Raw genomic sequence first — 21,022 nt, 5'->3', positions numbered from 1 at the left:
GAGTTATTTGTTGAGTAATTTCTAAGTAGTTCCGATGGATGCAGAGAGAATGAAGGCGCCTTGAAAAACACATTGTCTTATTGTTTTTCATGATTCTTGTACATTTTGTGCTGCAAATATACATATTTTTTATCTAATAGTACACCTGACAATTTCGTGCAGTGTCCAATTTTAGGCGTCTTTGAACTACTTAGCAAAAAACTAATGAAACCTGAGCTTAGTTTCTGCGAAATTGGTAACACATTTAGTGTTTTGCGCGGCAGTGAAAGGAATCATGAAATGGAAAAGTGGCAAGACAAGAAGGAAAACAATGGAGAGTTGGCACAGCGCTGCTTCTTTCACAAGAATCCCTGCAGGAAAGAGCTGGATAGCGGCATGAGCGTCTGTCCGACGACGTCACGATAGTGGCCAACGGAAAAAGCAGATTTTTCGGTCGACGACCAACGCCAATGATCGGTAAATGAAGCTACCATCAACGGCGTCCGTTCTTATTTAAACGTTGCGATCCTGACACGAGCTCCTGGCGTGCTCGCCCGCTAATCCACTTCCTACGATTATCAAAGGGTTTTAAGAATATAGGCAGAGATGTTGATGTGCACGTACAACCGACTGTCCTCTTTTCATCTCCTCCTGTTTCTCTGTCTGTGCGATGCCATTATTATTCCATTTTCACTCTCCACCCTGTGGTTTTCCGCTCAGCAGTTCCCTTTGGAGGTGCCACGACCAATGTGCCTGAACCCACCGGGGACAGTCATTGTTCAAACGGCACCCAGCTATTTGGGTTCTTGCATCAGAAGACACTCGGGGTTTAAAAAATGATTAAAGTTAAGACTGACCAGTTAAGACATAGTCCCAGAAATCCCTTGTAAGTCAGTTATTATATGACCTATTTTCTTCTTTTACCTTAAAAGTTAAGGCCTGGGGACTTCATTTTTTCCGCCAACTAAATTATTTATTTAAACAGGAATAGATTTCAGTAAATTTAACTCATTTTTATATCCTCACCAATGAGGATTCATCTGTTTTCTAATCAGCAAATGTCTTTTTTTTATGATTTTGAAACTCCCAAAAGCCGATGTGTTTAGGGTTTTCCGCAGGTCCTTAAAAAGTCTTGTAAGACGTTGTATTCATGAATCTGAAAACGAGGCCTTAAAATATATGGTAGCATTTATTTATTTTAAAATAAATTTAAATACAGATTGACTCTCGTGGCAACATCATACAATGACAAAAGAGAAAGTGTGTTTTCAGATGAGACTCTACTTGTACTGCGGTTTCTACTTAATGTGTTTTGACGTGTCGAAAAGAGACGTTTGCTTTGGACCCCATGGGAAGGTTCAAATTAAATTGGCTTTTCAATCAGCATTATTCTCCATGGATAAAAGTGGTACCAGGCAACATGTATGGAAATAGTAACATTTTACTTAACCCTATGTTATTAACTTGGTGGTATTTTTGTGGGGTTATTTTTAACTTCCATTTATTCTCTACTCGAATGGGTCTTAAATTTAACATCAAATTTGATTAAAAAGTCCTGAATGTATCTTGGTTTAAACTGTCGGAACCATGTATTTGTTGGAGGAGGGAAATTCAGGAATCAGAAGATAATAGAGTCTAGGGTTATATTTCAATAATTAAAATATAGATGATATATCAATTGAAACTTTGGTCCGGCCATTTGCAGTGATTGAGGTTGACACCCCAATTTTAAGGGGTTCCATTTAGCTTCAAATCATTTCTAATTTGAAAGATTCAATTTGGATTCTTAACAATTTTTTTTTGTTTCAGTTAATGGCAAGCGCTGCTTTAAACGGAGCATGTCTCAGACCCATCTCTTAACCCATGGTTTGTTTGGACCCTTCCGTGGAGTTGCATTAGTCAAATGGGCCGTCCTCCCTGTTGGCGGGTCAGTTGATGACTTTTGGCAGAATACAACGGAACGGAGATGCCAGACAATCAGAGCAGTTGCCATTCCATCTCACGGGCATACCAGCACACACAAACAAGCTGTTTCTCATTAGGGCCGCAGATATGAACGATTGAGTGCGAGGGGGCGAGGGGGCCGACGAGAATTTAGAGAGTTTTGAGGGAAACGGAAGAAAAATGCATGAGTCATCACAATTCTTAGAAGTTTCCTCGGTCCAAATATATACCGCTGCCTATCACACGCGGAGAAGTCTACCATCCCCATGGCCCTCCACCATTTCTGTTACCATAGCAACAAGATACAGCGAGGAAACAGGACAAGGGGTGAGGAAGAGTGTTTAAAGATTATGCAGAAATTCTGCTGCTGTTGCTGCCTGCGTTTGACCAATCTGCTGTTGGGTGGTTTTTTAGATGCTCTAATTTTTGCTTCCCTTTATTCCTTCTATCACAGCTTTCCATGCAGACACTTCAGCTTGCTAGGATGGTGGCCACTTTTTTTTTTACATCAGGAAACTGTTCTTGAATATGACTTCAAACTATCTAGGCACGTCCTGCCAAACGTAGCGAAAAGCTAGTGCCAAGGAAGGGATAATGGGAAGGTTTTATGTGAGTCCAATTGGAATGTTCCCAAATATAGAATATTTGACACGTGGAAGAGACTGATTGTTTGTTTGTGACTAAGTAAACTTCACTTGTAGTGCCAATAAGTTGTGTTTTTAAATTCAGATAGGGACTTCACTGTCTCTTTTTTGGTGGCAGGGTTTTATTTTTTATTTCTATGACATATTAGTGTGAAGTACAGCTGGGGCTCAAACCAGCTTCTCCAACTTTTGGCGCTTTTCTACTACACATATCAAAACCTACTAGACTTGACTCGACTCTGTGTTTCCAATGACCCCGCGACGTACCGACGGTGGGAAGGGCCGTCATAACATAACGCCACGAAACTTGGAAGCGATGGTGTACTTGCCAAACACAAACCTCGTCCACAGATCATGGAACAATTATTATATTTGGTCGAAATACCGTACTCCTTCTTGCTTAGTTTTTTTTAATGGCGTTTTCGTTTTAGTGTTGGGATTTGAATCTTCAGTCTCCGACCAATCAGGGGCCGTAAGACGTTCTGCCGGCTTTTAGTGCCGAATCGACTCACCTGGAACCAGACCGGAGCATGGTACCTGCGTTAACGTATAACCTTGCTGAAAAGGCAAAATAAACCAAGTAAAGTATATGTTCTAGTAGAAGAACTCACAATTCTCCGATCCTTAAAACTCTTCTCTGGCTTCCAGTTTATTTTAGGATAAACTTTAAAATTCTAGTTCTAACTTTCAGATCTATTCATGGTCAGGCCTTCCATCAGTGATCTGATCCAGCCTTACACCCCAGCTCGGGCTCTTAGGTCTGTGGATCAGAATCTATTGATGGTTCCTGAACACAAATCCTTCCAAACTTTTATTTGTACAGGCTTTTCCTTGATTTTCTGGAAATTCTGTGTTTGTCTCGGTGTTATCTTGATCTTTAAAGTATATATTTTATTGAGTATTGTTTTGATTTTTTAACAATTGTTTGACCCTGGTCTGAAAATGTTCTCTATAAATATAAATGACTTACTTACTTACTTACTTAAAGTCTGGTCAAGTAGAGAAGTGCTAAGACTTGCCAGAGCAAAAAAGGGCATTAACTTGAGAAAAAGGCTGATTCCCTACTTGTGCAACAACCTTGAGGGGTCACTTATGATAAAATAAATCATCCACAAAAAGTCAGTGTACCAAAATACTTGGGTTAGATAATCACAACTCTATTCTATCGATAGTTTCTGTCAGCAGCCTACTCGGGGAAAGTGTTAATCCCAGAAGTGTTGTGACTAAACAAGCATGAAATTCCACTTGGCCACTCAAAGTTCCAGGTGATTTAATATTGCTTCTCGGGACATATTGACCTTTTCCAGCAGATGGGCTGATTTAACCCTCGGCGTTACGGGACATGACGATGTTGATCATCGGGAACTATTCGGTGATATATTATTGCAGTGTACGCGGAATAGCATTAGGTGTTAATGAGTTAGCAGCTAGCTCAAGTCAAAAGGAACAACGTTTATGTAATTTATATGTGATTATAATGTATATACTTTTTTCTTTTATTGAATATATAGTCTTGACATTAAGGTCAGTCTGGGTAGGAGTCCACTGAGATTTGAAATGAGCGTCAGGTGAACTGTGAGTGATTCAGATCATGTGGATCGACTAATCCACATGTGACTTTCAAGGGCTTTTTCTATTAATATCTTTTTTATCATAAATCCTAACACAAACATATAGTGGGTTAAAGTACAATATACGAATGATCAAATCAAATAAAAAACTATTATTATTACTACTTTAGAGTTTTCCACTCAAGATGTTCTTGTTGGTTCTCAAAGGATTTTGCCCGACAGAACAATTAAAAAGCAGCTCTTGTGATAATGGCTGAGAGGCTGCATAGAGCCATCTGATAACTTTTTGCAGAATTAAATATAATTCAGTTACAGCTTTCTTTTAGAGGCGAATATTTTAATCATCAAAATAAAAGACGTCCAACATATGGCCGTGTCTGGTATCCACACGATCCATACCGTACCTTTTTACATATAGGAGCCTTATTCATTTGCGATTTTTTTGACAGTTTTATTTTTTTTCCCCGTAAATCCGAATGTGCCGCTGCCGTCAAGAAGGTATGTGTCTTCTCTCATTAGCTGGCGGCGGCGCGCAACAGCTCGTTAGCGCCGAGCTAGCTGAGCGTCAGGGCACAGGAGCAGCTTCATTAGCTACTGTGACATTTATCTGATCGTTTCCTGGCGTCGCCTGCGCCGCCACGTCTCCTTGGCAACCACCAAGTGTACACACACACACACACTATAGTCCTACTTCCTTTATCTGGTTATTCATGCCCTGCCTTTGTCAAAAAAATTGTAGAAATAATGAATATACTGAACGATCACAGTTGGCTGCCAGAAGCTCGAGTCAAGATGGGTGGTTTGTTGCCTTTTGTAAGTTTTAAGTGAATCACAATCAGCGAAGAGAAGCACTTGAGCTGGAAATCGACGACGTGCTAAATAAAGTTACAGACGAAGACGTAGGTAGTAGCCAAGTCACAAAGTGTTCTCTTTAATGTTTCAATGATTTTTGTCTTTTGGACTTATAAAAGATGAGGTGGCTGCACTTGAGAATTCTTGTCTGGCTTCTTGTCAGGATGAGTCACAAACTGTTTTATAATGCTGTCTTTTTTTTAAAATTGTTTCCTAGGTGATTGCCAACTCCTTTTTATTGTGTCTTCTTGTTGATCCGCAATTGTTGAAAATATTTTTTTCTATTTAGGTCAATATTGCTTCTCCATACCAAGGCTATTCAAACAATATGGTTCTTAGGGACAGATTCTCTGAAAAGGATGTCAAGTCGGTCAATCCCGCTACTACTATTTCTGGTTCAATGTTAAAGTAACGGATACAATACTAATCTATAAATAACTTATGTAGTATCTCCTCTCATTCTAATCTTTGTCGATCTTGAATCTCAAGTTCACTTTACAATACAACCAGTCGTTTGGTTCACATAATACAATAAAATCACTTAATATAAAATGACAAAATACAATAAAACAGCATTATTAAAAGGGTGTAGCATAAATAAAACACAATTGAACATGGTAAAAATTGATCAAATTGGTATTTTTCGATAGCTCAAACATCATGACAGGAGAAGGCTCTTGATCATGTTCTTTGTGTAGATATTTTTTCTTTCCGTTGAGCGTTAAATCTTCTGTTTTTCATTTAAAGTTCACCTTTTTTTTGAGAGGCTCATGTTGCATTATCTATTATCTATGGAGCTTCTCTGCCACCGATAGGCTTCCAGTAAAACTAGACTTTTAGTTGCTTTTTGATAACACAATCGTAGTTTATGGGTGTATACCAACATTACAGGTTTTTGGGTATCAACCGATATCAATCCGATACTGATGGAAATGGCTTAATTCGTCATTATTTTCTTCATCCAAATATCTAAAAATACTAATGTGACAAAGTATGAATAGTAAACATCCAGTATATCCTCCACTTATTTTGTCTTTTTGACCATTTTTTCGTCCAAAATCAAAACTATCAACAGTGCTGTCTGCGAGTAAAGTTGGATGCAAGCTGTAAAACCAACGACCATTAGAGATAACATTGCAAACTTGAACCGTAGTCATAAAGGGAACCAATGACATCATGACCATGACTCGAGTTTGACAGTAATCACGTCCATTTTCTTTAACCATTTTTGTGTAAATTGGACCTTTTACCGATTCAAAACATTGCATTTGTTGGTGTTCTTTGAGTTGTCGTACTCGATAGATTTCCATCCCAACCCTTGGGTTTTGGGGCTACAGCCGTCAACCATAAAACCTAATGATATTAGAAAAGTTACTTCTAGTTTCAAATAGAAACGTTTGTATCGCGGACACATTATCTTTCGGTCAGCAGGGATTCCTAAACGAGTTTGGAGATGTCACGTCGTCCCGCAAAAACAACATCTCTTCTCATTGGAATCTTTTTTTTGTTGTCACGGTGAGAGCAGTGAGTCAGATTACACCTGATGTGTCACTGACAATTGTTAATGAGCTGGAATTATCTTCCTCTCGCACACGTCCAAGGTTGAACCTTGTCTGAAAACCCTCTGAAGCATTTTGTTGTATTTGACAAAGTCCGGTGTGATAACATGTCAGGTGTTTGTGTGTGTGTGTGTGTGTGTGTTTGGAGCTGACCTTGTTGGTGCACCTCCCCTCGGGGACATCGGATGTTTCTCACTCCGCTTGTCAACAGCATTAATTCCCCTTTGGGAGTTTGACACACCCTGCGAAAAAAAACACTGTGCCAACGAGAAGATGCGTGTGTGACAGCTCGGCCCGACCGCGAACCCACTGAAGTGTGTGTGTGTGTGTGTGTGTGTTAGTGTAAAGCGGAGGGTTTTTTTTGCGCATGTGCTGCGATCGGGAGTTAAGGGAATCAGAGAGGATGTGTGTTTTAGAGCAGAAACAGAAGGGGGAAACAGCAGGAGGATGAGCGCAGCCAACCTGAACTCTAACTTGTGTGTATGCATGCGTAATTCATGGCTGTGTGCATGCGTGATATGTGTGTGTCTGCAGGTTTTTTTTTTTTTTTTTGACAGAGCCCACGCTGAGCTCTGAGCAGTGCTTACTCTTTAGACCTGCCTCATCGGCAATCCACTCCACCTCCCCCTTTTCTCTTTTTTCTTCCTTACACTCTTTCGCTTGGCTTTTTTTTTCGCTCAGATCAAATCGGGGTTGTGTTGCGGAGATCCTGCTGCGAACAAGGAAAACTATCCGGAAAAGCACGGGCGTTAATGTAGTGAAGTTGTCTCTGTGAACTTCGGGTTCTGATGCCGTATTTGAGGAGATGACTTCCTACAGTAGAGATGCTTTACCTCCGGGGTTTTTCTTTCATTGTGCGAGTTTACTGAACTTTTACGGGTCATTTTTCAGAGAAATATTTGAACAATCTTAGTGAAATTTTGAACTAAATCAGACCAAAAAAAGTTTATTATAACTTCCACCATTAGAAAGCCTTACAAATATATGAATTTTACATTTTTAAATAGTTCTTCAATTGGCATTAAAACGTATAAAACATTGGTTTTAAAATCTACAATATTTTGGTGTATTAATTAAACCATATATACTGACATGCATACGATAAGAGAACTAACAAAAGTGTGAATCATTGACTTAAAAAGTCATGTTTGTTTTATTTATAAATTAACTTATGGGTAAAATTGTCTATAAAAAATCTCAAATTTGGATTCAAATGTCTTAAAAAGTATTCAATGTAACTTTCCTCAAGTTGTAGGAATTGTGTCTTAACATTTTAAGTTCTAAATGTAAGATAATATTTATACATTTATTGTACTTAATTATGTTTTATTCAGTAATATTCAATATAAATGGGGAGTTATTTAAAATAATGAGGTAGGAAATGTGCGCATAAACACACTTAATTATATGTTTTTATGAATTAATTGAAATTCTCCTGCTAATTCACTTGTTTTTTTGGATAAAAAAACAAACATCTGCGTACTTTGGAAAACATGGGGTGAAACCTAAGGGTAAAGAAGAATATTCAATCCACACTGAAAGCATCAATGTTCATTTTTATGGTTGCCTCAAGCTGATAATAGATTTGAGTTTGAAACCTTAAGTATTTGACATTCAAATTTGTAATTAACCTGCCAAACTGTTGCTCTGTATTCATAGGAAAAAAAAGAAAAAAAGAAGGAATTTATGGCATTGTTGGGCTTCATGAGACCAGTAAAAGGAAAAGTCTTTCCAGGTCACATGTTCAAAAAAGTCTGAACTCTTGAGTTCCGCCCCTGGACTTCCAAGATAACCTGAGGAACCTCATTTCATCAGCTTGTATCCTCCATCGTATTCTATGAATGTTCTCAAACCTCCCGGCGGTTCAATCTGATGGTTATTATTTATGAAACGACTCTCTTGTGACGCTCTAATTCCCCAATCAAGCGTTGTACCTCGGTGACCTCGAAAAACATCTCCGCTGTCGGGAGCAGCATCTACTCCAAGATAATTCAACCATGTTTTCAAAGTGTTGGTTCATTCGACTAAAAATGGTGCCGTTTCGGAAAATAATTCAAGTCACGCATTGACGTAGAATTATCCTCCCACTTAAAAGACTATCCTGCTTTGAGAGAAACGATACGCTCCCTTCGAGATGTAATTGTTGAATCTATGGTACTATAACATAGTAAAACATAACATAGTAGAAAACGGCGGTTGCTAGTACAGTTATTGTTTTAGTTAAGCTGACAAGTATGCGAGTTTAATATGTCATTTACTTCAAATTAAATATGAAACCAACAGTTTTCTTTTCTATTATGCTTCAGATTGTATGGTCGAAGAAATACAATTTAAATAAATGAAAGTAAAAAAGCCTTTATATTATGTTTATCTCGCTTTCTATGAGGAAATACTGAGAGTTAAGTTAAAAATGTCAAATTTGCAGTGAATATTGAGGTTGGTTAAAACTATGCAGAATAGTCATGATACTTTAATCGCAAATAAAATGTCGATACTAGGGCTTGGTATCGAATTTCGGTTGTTTTGTGGCAAAATACTTTGCTAGTATCGAGTGTCGAAATATGCTTCACCTTTATCCAAACTTGATAACGTGTGGATTTATCTTTTTGATTGATTATTGATTATTTAACATTGATTGCATTTTTTCGCATTATAAATTATTTCTTATGTATTTTTCTGTAAGATAACAGTTTTAAATGGAATTTGAACAAAGCTAAAAGATTTGTACTATTCGTAATATAATTACATTTTTGATAAAATTAATCTTGTGACATCTTTATACTAAAATATAAAGTGTTGTACAGGAAACGGTATCAAAGTAAAGGTATCGGTATCAGTAACAGTATCAAAAATGTAAGATCGATACACAGGAATATATTAAATACTTAATACCATTTTAAATTTTCCTACAAAAGCGTTAAAAGGTTTGTATTAATATTTAAAACTGAACGACAGACAAATAATAAAATTAAAAAAATATGTGATATAAATATGTAAATAACAATACAAATAAAATAAATGTAAAACTAGAAAAAAAAAGCTCCATTTAATTCCAAAGCTTTAGTAGACTTGGTCATATTTAACAAAAAGTTGAATTCTTGGCAAACTAAACACAGATTACTATGGCCAACAACACAAAAGCCATCATTCATTGAGCAGGAAGCTAACGTGCTACAGTAGCTAGCTAGCCACAGCAAATATACCAAAAACAACCAATATTCGTGAGGGGCAAATTGCCAGCCACATTTTTTTTTTTGACACAAGAACCAGAAACTGGTCCAGACTCTTTATGCTGCCATATTTTTTTTTCTCCTTGTGGGTAATCATTGTAGCATTCATGATTAATTGTATTTCAATAATTTGTCTGGATCAGGAGGTTTTGATAGCCACTTAAATGCAGCTGCGGTTTTGAATGTAAAAAAAAATGAAAAAAAAATGAGCTGAATGTGAGAGCGACTTGGGGGAATAACAAACCCTCCGTTGCAGCTTCAAAGATATCTGAAGCATTTTTTTTTTTCGGCAGTCTAACCAATCGCACACACACACACACACACACACACGACATCAAGCCTCCGTCACAGCCCTGTGCTGCAGGGACACTGGAGTGATGGAAGCAATAGTTAAGCCATTAAGGCAAACAATTGGCTCAAATTGAGAGGGAGAAAAGAAGAAGAAGAAGAGAGGAGGAGGAAGGGGGGGGGGTAGACGGCGAGTCTATGGCAGGAGTGGATCCACTCAATGACTTAATCCAGGCCCCAGGACACTCTCCCGCTGAGCGTCGCACACTCACACAACATCCACACACATGCTCCTAAATCTCCCGACTGCTTGCAATAACACCTTGTCAGTCTTGGCCACGGGGCCCTGGTGGAACAGGAGGAACATTCCTTTGTAGCCCAGAAAACCTCGAACCCACCCCCGGGGGTGGAAAAAAAAAAAAAAAACAAGCCGGCGAGCAACACTGCGAGCGTCCAAACGCCTTATGGGTGTGAAGCCAGTCATTGTCTTAAGCCCGAGGCCAGAGTGAATGGCCGGACGGGTCGACACTGTTCGCTATTATGCAAAAACGCCAACAATGGGAGATTGTCTTTTCGCCCTGTTCTTCTCTCGCCCTTGTCGTGGACACAAGCTCGTCAGATACCAGGGGCATCCATCACTCGTGCGTCCTAGACAACGAGTGGAGATCGGGGCCCTCGCTTCTTCTTCCTCCTCCTCCTCCGTCAACGAAGGGGCGACCCCCTCGCGGGTCTTCCCCCCTTCTCCACGCCGCCCTTTCGCCATTTATCGGGACAGCTTAGCGGCGGACTCTCCCCGAGGACTGTTAACACACTCGCCGTGGCTCGTTGACTCTTTTCCTCGGCGCCGGGCGTTTTTTTTTTTTTATTTGACATGTCCTTTAAGTCTTTAAAAGAATTGGGCGGTTCTGCCGAGCGCCTTGGCTCTTTCTGCAAAAGATGGATGGCCCGTGTTCAAAGGTCTGCATGCCTCACCACCACCCTCCTCTTCCTCCTCTTTTTTTTTTTATTCCCCTTCGCTTTTTTTCTCTCTTGCTGAGCTTCATGTGCTGGTATTAGTGCTGTCAGCTAACCAAGCTCCGGATTTGGCTTTGTTTTGTTTTTTGCCTCTTAAGATAATGCGCTTTCTCTCTCCTGCCGAGAATAACAAAAGAGGAAGAGGAGCAATAAAAAAAGGGAGCACGCGTTGACTTCGGTTTCATTAAATTGGGTTTTTTTTTCATCCCATCTTTGGGAGACCACCACCACCGACGTTGGTTTTGACGCTTGTTATCGAGGGTGTGTCTCGTCCCCATGTCGGTTGCTTTTAATACAATAACCGCTCTTTTGTCCCCAGAGAAGAGAAAGTAAGGCGCCGTAAGAAGTCTTTTTTATACCGTCGTGGTGCCATTGTTGTAGTCGACCCGGTACGATCTGCTTAAATTCAATAAGACGGACAGAAAAACGATGGAGGTAGTAGAAGAAAGCGGGACCGGGAAATGTCAATATTGTTCATTTATTCTCTTTGATGCTCGGTCAAGTCGTTTTTGTGTTCTTCTTTAGACGGCGTCCTGAATTGTACACACAAATATCTGGCAGGTGACACATCCCTGTAGATCAGTTCTCTGTTATCTTGATGTGTTGATAGTTGGGAGATCAACTGAACGATGACTACAAGTAATATTTACAAAGATTAGACAGTTTTGCTTTTAACCTTTCCATAAAAGGTTGTAAAACTCTTAGAATATTCAATATCGACACTTGGTTGATAAACCCTGTTGCAAACCCTTAACCCTTGTGTTATATCATGGTCAAGGTGACCCGGTGGCCTGAAAACAAATGTGTTTGTGGTATCCCCTGTGTTATCTCTGGGTCAAGGTGACCCGGTGGCTTATAAAAACAAACGTGTTTGTGGTATCCCTTGTGTTATCTCTGGGTCAAGGTGACACGGTGGCCTGAAAACAAATGTGTTTGTGGCATCCCTTGTGTTATCTCAGGGTCGAGGTGACACGGTGGCCTGAAAACAAATGTATTTGTCTTATCCCTTCCGTTGTCCCTGGGTTAAAAATGAACAACCGCCAATACTGTCTATGTATTTCTGGAAGCCAGGGAGTTCATTCACCTTGACCCGGAGTCGACACAAGGGATACCACAAACACATTTGTTTTCAGGCCACTGGTTCAACAACACGGGGGGGTAAAATAATTGGATTCTACAGCTTCTCTAACCGGCTAAAATGACCAGGTAAAGTGTGATTGTGTAGAAGTTCCAGAGGTATTTTTTAACGGGAGCTTTTCAATGCGCTGTTTAGATTCCTAACATTTCCAGGGGTTGTTCAAAACCCCGGCCAAAGGAATTTCACTTCAGGGTTTAGAATGCTTTCTACATGCATTTTTTTTTTTTACAAAAAACCAACCTACTCAAAGCTTTTGCTGTATAATAGAAATAGTTAATGTTAATTTGAAAAACTTTAAAACCGTTCTTTGCTGATCAACATGAATTCGAAAGACATTCCAAATGTCATCGGGTTCGCGCCGACGGACACAGATATTCCTTGGTTAAGTAAGGTTGACTTCATGTTCTCTCTCCTCTGCTCTCTCGACAGTAACGGCACAGCCGGGAAGATGAACGGGGCGCTGGAGCATTCGGACCAGCCCGACCCGGACGCCATCAAGATGTTCGTGGGTCAGATCCCGCGCTCTTGGTCAGAGAAAGAGCTGAAGGAGCTGTTCGAGCCGTACGGCGCCGTCTACCAGATCAATATCCTGCGAGACCGCAGCCAGAACCCTCCACAGAGCAAAGGTACCATCTTCAGTAGCTGTTTCAAAAGCCTCTTTTTCTTTCACCTCCATTGGATCTGGTTGTTAAGCATAAGCGTTCTTTCACTTCTTTTCTTCATTGTACTTTTACTTAGAAACCTTTTTCTCTCGTCCCTTTTAAAGTCTTTTATTTTCCTTTAAATAACCGTCTTTTAGTAGCTTTCTGATTTCTCCTCATCTGTTCCAATTGCTTATATTTCTTTCTTGCTTTCCTATTCTATATTTTTCTAATAATTTCTGTTTTATTATTTTGAATCAACTTAACATTATTTTTCATTAATACCCTTTTAGGTTTTGAAGACCCTCTTCAATTATTTTCGGTCTTTCATTCCATTTTTACCTACAAACCCTTTTCTCTTATCCCATTGAAAGTCTTTTTTCTTTCTTTAATTTTCTTTCTCTCATTTATTTTCCCCTTTCACTGACTTTTTCTCATCTGTACTTTTTTCTTTTTACTATTTATTTTTACTTTTCTGTTCCTATTCATTTTTTTCTTTCCTTTTCTACGATTTTCCTTTCTGTTTTATTCTGTTGAATAGCTTTTATATTTATTTTTACTTTTTTTACTTTTATGTTTTTCAGTCCTGTTCAGTCTTTTATTGTACTTTCACTTAAATACTTTTTTTCTTTCATCTCTTGTAATTTTCTTTATCTTTTACTCTTACGTTTTCCTTCATCTTTATTTATTTTCTTTTCTTTTTTTTTAATAGATTTTACATTTATTTCCCTTCCTTATCATTTATATTTTTAACTGTTGTACTTTAAGTTTTTCCTTTTTCTCCAAATTCTCCTCATCATTTCCTTTTATTTTTCCTATTCTGTTTTCCTCCTTCTTACTTTCTTTTCCTTCCTATTCTACAATTTATCTTTCTGTTTTATTTTTTGGGACAGCATTTACATTTTTGGTCCTAATCAGTCTTATAGTCCTATATTGTATATTTGCTTTATTTCCGTTATTGCTTTCTATTTTTTCTCCTAATTCGCTTACTTTTTTATTCTTTTAAAAAAAAAAGATCTTTCTATTTGTTTCCATTCAAATGCTACTCCTCGATAGTACTTTTACGTTTCATTCTTTTCATTTTCATCTGTATTCCTCTTTCAAGAATTGAAAAACAGATCAATATGTTGTGTTTTTACCTACAAAACTTTAACGGCGACAATGGCGACACAATGGTACACGTTTAACTTCCCTGGATGACGAACCGAGTGGTTCTCGGCTTAAAGCGATGAGAGACGTGAGAGTAAATGGACCAACAGATGATTAACGCTCAAAAATTACACGAGCAAAACAAACGTGTGCAACACTGAAGACAAAAGCTCGCCTCAGCAGATTTGCGCTTTCAATTGTGCAAGAAGAAAAAAAAACAAAAAACGCCAGAATTGCAGCTATTCGCTCCCACTTGCTTTCTTTTCTCACTGTGATGGATTCATCAAGTGTGAGAGCAAACAATAGCGACAGCAGCGACGATGGAGCCGACAATAGCGCTGCCATATTAACAGGCATCAACCGCAGTGGAGGCTGATGACTCTCCTGATGAGACATGGGGAGTGGGAGGAAACAGGACGGCGGGAAAGAGAGACACTTCCAGTACATTTCAGGCAAAACTCTTTTGAGTGTCACTCCGAGCATAAAGAATAAGTGGGTAGGAACAAAGTGAGTTAACACTCGAGTTCTTGAGAATGAAATTGGATTAGTTATGCCACTGTTTTTATTGCCAACAAGGTCTTTCACAATAGTTATTGACGTTCAAATGCAGCAGAAAAACGCAAACTTTAAAAGTGGATACAATGAAGCGCTTGATTTTTCTCAGGAAAGAAATAACTGTTGTTGATATTTATTGACTCTTTAAAAATGATGTTCACATATTGTCCCAGCATATGAAAGAGACGCTTTACAGTTGTAAAACAACACACACAAAAAAAATGTACTTGGATTTTAAGACATCAAGATATCACAGTGCAACACAAATTACAGTGATAATTCAATGGTGGTGTTGCAATCAGGGCCCATAAAATAATCTGAAGGATCCAACGCTCTTGTAGAGTAATACCGAGCCATCAATAAGACAATATTGGGTGATCATATAGTTGAAAATGTGTGGCCAACGGACGTCTGCCCTCTTTTAGTGAGGAGAAAAAGCGAGGATTAAAAAGAAAGAGGGAAGGAAAAACTGAGCAAAGAAGAACAAGAGTTAAGGATGAAAGTGAACAAAGAAGATGGAGAGTAAGGAATAGAAGGAGCAATAAGGAGATATAATAAGGGAGAAAGAGAGCAAGGGGAAAAATGAGTACGGAAGAAGATAACTGAGGAAACAATACATAAAGGAAGAAAATAAGGAAGAAAGGAAGCAAGGAAGAAATATGTTGAGGAGGGAAAGGTAGCAAGGAAGAAAGCGAGTAAGGAAGAAAAGGAGTATGGAAAAAAGACAGGGAGGAAGGAAGAAAGTAAGTGAGGAAGGAAAGGAGAATGTAAGAAAGAAAGGGAGCAAGGAAGAAAGATAGAAAGAAGGGAAAAGTTGCAAGGATGAAAGCTAGTAAGGAAGAAAAGGAGTATGGAAGAAAGAAGGGGGGCAAGGAAGAAAGATAGAAAGAAGGGAAAAGTAGCAAGGAAGAAAGCGAGTAGGGAAGAAAGAAGGGGGGCAAGGAAGAAAGATGGAAAGAAGGGAAAAGTAGCAAGGAAGAAAGCGAGTATGGAAGAAAGAAAGGGAGCAAGGAAGAAAGAAAGATGGTGAGGAGGGAAAGGTAGCAAGGAAGAAAGCGAGTATGGAAGAAAGAAAGGGAGCAAGGAAGAAAGATAGAAAGAAGGGAAAAGTAGCAAGGAAGAAAGCGAGTAAGGAAGAAAGAAAGGGAGCAAGGAAGAAAGAAAGATGGTGAGGAGGGAAAGGTAGCAAGGAAGAAAGCGAGTAAAGAACGGCCTTTAAGTTAATTGTTATTTGAACCAGTATCTATAGTGATGTCTACCATAGTAGTTATAGTTTAACTTATCAATACTTTTGAAACCCATCCATATACAAACATGTATGTATCAACACATTTTCTTTTTTAGTTTCAATACTTTTGAACAACTCTAGTATCTTTGGATATGGACCAAATCAGATTGAAGTGATGTAAAAAAAAAGCTTAATAAAATATCAGTATTAACAGTGTTATTAGAGGATGTTCAAGGTTGAACAGTGACATACTTTAGCGTCTTCAAGAGGGAAGAGATTTGACATCGAAAAATTAAAAAAAAAATCCACATAACTTTCGATAATTATCCTCAGAGGGGCGACGACGACATCATCGTCCACGACCTCCTCTGTCGCGCCTGCATGCCTGGTCCACTTCTGTTTTTAGCTCTTCCCCAATTCCTCATTTTCATTTCTATGTCTCTCTCTCTCTCTCTCTCTCTCTCTCAGGCTGAGTCATTTGAGCTTATGAAAGCCCGGAGACAGTGTTTTGCCAAGACCCAAATCAACTCATATTTGCACACCAACACACTTGTCACGCGCCTTGTGTTTGTGCGCTCTTAGCCTTGAGATGCCTTCTTCTCCACTCTCCTCCCTTATCTGCCTCTCTATACCAGACGCAGGAAGGAGGGAGGGAGGGAGGGAGGGGAAGAAAGAACGAAAAATAAAAAAGGGGCTAAAGTTCCATCCACTGTCCTTCACTTCCATCGAATCAACCGCTTTATTTTCCAGTCAAAAGAGTATCACTTCTATGCCTACCTTCTATGCCTTTTTTTATTTCTCCCTTCCTTTTGAAATCGCAAATTCTCTAGTGTTCTTACGACGGGAGATTTCGGCGTTCGATTGAGCTCTTATTGGCCTCGTGACTCGCTCGCTCTGATGTGTTTTTTTTCCTCATCGTCTCGGTAACTCGTCGGCGCTTCGCCTCACCTTCGGGGGGGCGAATCGGTGGCCTCTTGTCCGCCGGAGCCGCCGCTAATTTTCGCCGGTGTCATAGGAACCGTGGCCTCTCGCTCGCCCCGGCTGTGTTTACTTTGAATCGGGTATCGCTTTCAAAAAGCGGCGCCGGTCCTTCGGGGGTAAACGATGACACCCGGTTGTTGACCCAGAACAGTTGTTTTCCCCCCTTTTTTTTTTGTCTTCACTATGTTAGTGGCAACCCCTGATAACGATTTCAGTTTTCGGCGCTTCCGTTGTGTTTGTATCCTCATTAGCTGACACGGTTCGTCCCAAAAATACAAATCCGAACAACAACAACAACAACAAGAAGAGGAAACAACATGGTGGATTAATTGACAGCAAGTGTCTAAGCAGCGGGAAATCTGAGATCGTCAAATGGCAAGTTGGATAGGAGTAGAAAATAACCCTGTTTTCATTCACTTCCTGTGAACTTGTGACGTTTTTTTCTTTTATCTCCGTCGATAAGACTCTGCGTGTCGTTTTCGGCGGAACAGTTGTTCCTCTCGATCCGGGGTTTTTTCAAACTGTAATCTTGTCCTCGGCGTGAGGTGTCTCGGCAGCTGGATGGAGTTGAAGATAGTATCGCCGACAGATAAGGGGGGGCGACAGAGAGAAATATAGGTTAAGAGCACCGCAGTTCGAAAAAAAACGTCGCAATCCACTGCCCCGGAGTGTGCTCGGTGATCTGTGATCCGAGGGCAGGTCGGGGATGAAGGTTGGATGAAAAGTGAGGGAAACGCCCCACGGTAGCTGTGGGGTCGCTTTAGTCTCTCTGTGGTCTGAAAGTTTGCCGAGCTGGCGAAACAGAAGGGGGGCAAATCTGACTCCTGGTTTTAAGGTGGGGGATTTATTTTTTCCAAAGGTTCCCCACTTGTTAGACTACTCTGGGCAATCTGGTTTCCTCTGCTTATTGTTCCCTTATTTGGGTTTAAAGGGTGGCCAGCGCTCTCCGACTGCTTAGGGCGACGATGGGGGACACCCTGGGATGGTTCATTTTGATTACATTTTGATTACACAAAAAGTAAAACTAACAATCGTCACCATTTAAATATAAATTGCATTCCAATCAATTTAACCAACACATTGCAGTGATTGGATTGGTTCACATATCCATCAAACTCAAACGTCTCTACACTGTTTAAGCCTTTTGTTAGCTCAGGGTCAAGGTGACCCGAAAACAAATGTGTTTGTAGTATCCCTTTTGTTGTCTCTGAGTCAAGGTGAATGACCTCCACCACTGCATATGTATTTCTGGAAGCCAGGGAGGTCGTTCACCTTGACCCAGAGGCAAACACATTTGTTTTTCAGCCTTTTGGGTCACTTTGACCCCAAGATGACATGAGGGTGAAGTATCGTTGTGCTAAGCAGTTCTTACGATATTACTCGCTGTTCACCTCTGAAAACGGGACCTGACGGTTAAGTATTTTTATTCTGAATTTTGCTCACGATCACCTACCCTTCCTTTAGACAAACTTGCTAAAACTAGAATTGAATGAATAGAATAGAATGGAATGACTGAATGAACACATTAAAAGGTAAATGTTAGCCATATATACCAGTTAGCTTGTACTAAATAGTACTGGCTAGATCTCTGGGGAGCTGAACCTTCTTCAGACTATTGGTGAAAGTTAAAGTGTGGAGAGGAAAAAAACAGGTATTTCACAATACTGCTTTTAAGAACCTCTTCTGAAAAAATAGGATTATGAAAAGTTGCCTGATTCATGAAAAAAATAAATAACTGGCGGAAACATTGCATAATAAAAAGTCCATCAGCTAAAGTTTGTTTTTTGCAAATACGCAAAAAAAAGATTGTGTCTAGTTGCTTATTTTATTTGCTTTATTTTTTTGATTGTTTCTTTTTGACCCCTGGTCTGGAAAAGCGCTCTCTAAATATAAAGTACTTACTTACTTAATGATTTGTGTTTTAACTGTTTTATAAAGTGTGTATTTAAACTGTGGCCTTAAGTCGAAAACTCACATTATTTTAAATGACAAAAAAGTAAATGCTAATAACAACATAAACAGTGATTCATTCTGTATTTTTAAATTCAGAATGTCACGGAATAATAGACGCTGAGAATACAAGGCTTCTACGCTGGATCATGAGATGAGATCACTGGATCTATGTAATCCCTCTTTTTTTTTTTTCTGTCACATGATGGACTCAGAACTGAATCTTCGAGCCTCACGTTAAGAATATTCCACTCCACTCCATCATGTCCTGTAAGTCACAACGGAGGAATATCAATCCTGATCCAATCATATCGCACGCTGAAAAAAAAAATCCATTTAGCATGTTTTAGAATTGATCCGTCTTTGGGTTCAGTCACCGGCCGAGAATCGATAACAGAACCGAAGCTTAGTTGACCAGAAAATACATTGATTGAGAATTGATTAGTGTATTAAGCGACTGAACGGGTTGCTTTACACCTTCTGGGCGGCGAGTCTACTGCGCAAAAAAAATTTTTTTTTTGAACCAGGTCCGAACATTTGTGTGTGTTTATGCTGACGGGGGCAGCGCAGGGAATATCATGGCACCGCTGTTTGGTTTTTATGCGTTAGAAGTTATTAACCAGATGAGTGTGTGAGCAGGGGTGCGGGGGGGTTGGTGGAGGTGAGCGGCTCGGAGGAAAAAAAAAAAAAAAAGCAAGCGATTTGGCGTTTTGTGCTGAAAGAGAGATGGAGATGGAGGAAGAGATAAAAAGAGAATGAGACAAAGAGAGCCAGAGGGGTAAACAGAAAACGGTCCTTTTGTAGAGACACAACCTTAAGCGCCTTGACGGGTCTGTTGCAGTCAGCGTGTGTTTGTGTCTGTGGCGGAGAATGTACTGTGTCATTTATCTTAATGATAGCATTCCCACGTGTGCCTGAGACACATTCACACACACACACACACACATACATTTTTTAATTCTGCTCGAGACAGAATGTGTCTAATGGGGTCATTAATGGGCCTTTTTACAGCATTTACAGGGTGGTAAAAGACTATGTTCTGTTAAACGCCCAATAGAAAGCATGTTAGAATTACTAATTAAGTCATTAAATTGCCTTTGATATTCCGAGCCACGTAATATAATGACAATGGGAGAAAGAAAAGTTGATAATAATTTGGTGTTTTTTTCTGGATTTTTCTGTGGCTTTAAGAAAGTATATGTTATTATAGTTCTAAAATACAAGCTCAAACATGTCCTCTTGTGCAAGCGAGCTCCCAAATGCAAAAGCAACCTGCTGTTAGGGTTGCGTATTGTCGTTACGATACGTCACATGATAAAGGGGCAATGATACAGTACATTTTAAAATATTAATATTATTTTAAAGACAATATTTAACATTTAAACCATGAAATAACTTTGATAAAAACATGATTTGAAAGGCTAAACATTTTTTATGTATTATTATTGATACAGTGCTGTTAAAAATTGATTCTATATCATGAAAAGGAATATCACAATAAATCAATATTTTCTTACAAACTGGAATGCACCCTGCCTCATCTGCTAACCCGTAACCTTACTCACTCGCTGACTAGGACTGTGATTAGTAATAAAAAAGTGACTTCCTTGACTTTACGCAAAGCTTCAAAACACTGTCAGAAACAGTATTGAGGCCTCATCAACCTATCACTAATGAACTGAGTGGTAAGCATGGCCAGTGAAGAAGAAAGAGAATTTGGTGATATGTCAAAGATAAAAGTTAAATTCAAGTTCAGACTGGATTAAACGATCAGTTCTTGAATACACCTTGTGGTGTGACGTGGACACATGGTCAGTGATGTTCCCAGGCTCATAGAGTTTTTCAGGTCTTACAACTGACCCACATAACCGGGCGACCCAGCCAGGGGTTATCCAACTTTTGTTCCAGCTAGTGCTCTAGGCCATGTGTCCAGCCTCCCTAACCAGAGCTTCCATGAAGCTCTCTCAGCAACTTCCAGGATATTCTTGATAGCCTTTGCGAATCCCCAAGAGTCCTTGGTCCAGGTAAACAGACTTGCCTGTGCTCGATTCAATAGGGTCACAGCTAGTCTTCCAACCATTTTTGACACTTTTCCACCACTTTGTCCTCTTCCTTTCCTGTGCTTCCTCCATCCGATCTACCTGCTTAGGTCTTTTTTTCTTCACCTGATGTCCCTAGGTTACACTAATCCAATCAGAAGAGGCCTTACAAACGTAAGAAGTTAGAGTTCCAAGCATCATTCCTACATGTCTGGTATTCTGAATGAAGTGATAAAAATCTTGCCGAAAGATGTGCAAAG

At 39.5% G+C, this 21,022-nt stretch overlaps 1 protein-coding gene across 6 annotated transcripts in view; it reads left to right on the top strand.

Annotated features, from left to right (window-relative positions):
* Positions 1-21,022, top strand: part of celf2 (cugbp, Elav-like family member 2) — a 283,629-nt gene that overhangs the window by 148,192 nt on the left and 114,415 nt on the right. For all 6 annotated transcript variants that reach the window (XM_087786512.1, XM_087786517.1, XM_087786515.1 and 3 more), the window contains one exon: positions 12,649-12,845. In XM_087786512.1, the coding sequence (XP_087642638.1) occupies positions 12,649-12,845 (197 nt within the window). The remainder of the gene's footprint in view (positions 1-12,648; positions 12,846-21,022) is intronic.

This window comes from Callionymus lyra, chromosome 3 (assembly GCF_982586985.1).
Source record: "Callionymus lyra chromosome 3, fCalLyr1.hap1.1, whole genome shotgun sequence".
NCBI classification, from domain to species: Eukaryota; Metazoa; Chordata; class Actinopteri; order Syngnathiformes; family Callionymidae; genus Callionymus; species Callionymus lyra.
This window is presented reverse-complemented; position numbering and strand designations above follow the sequence as displayed.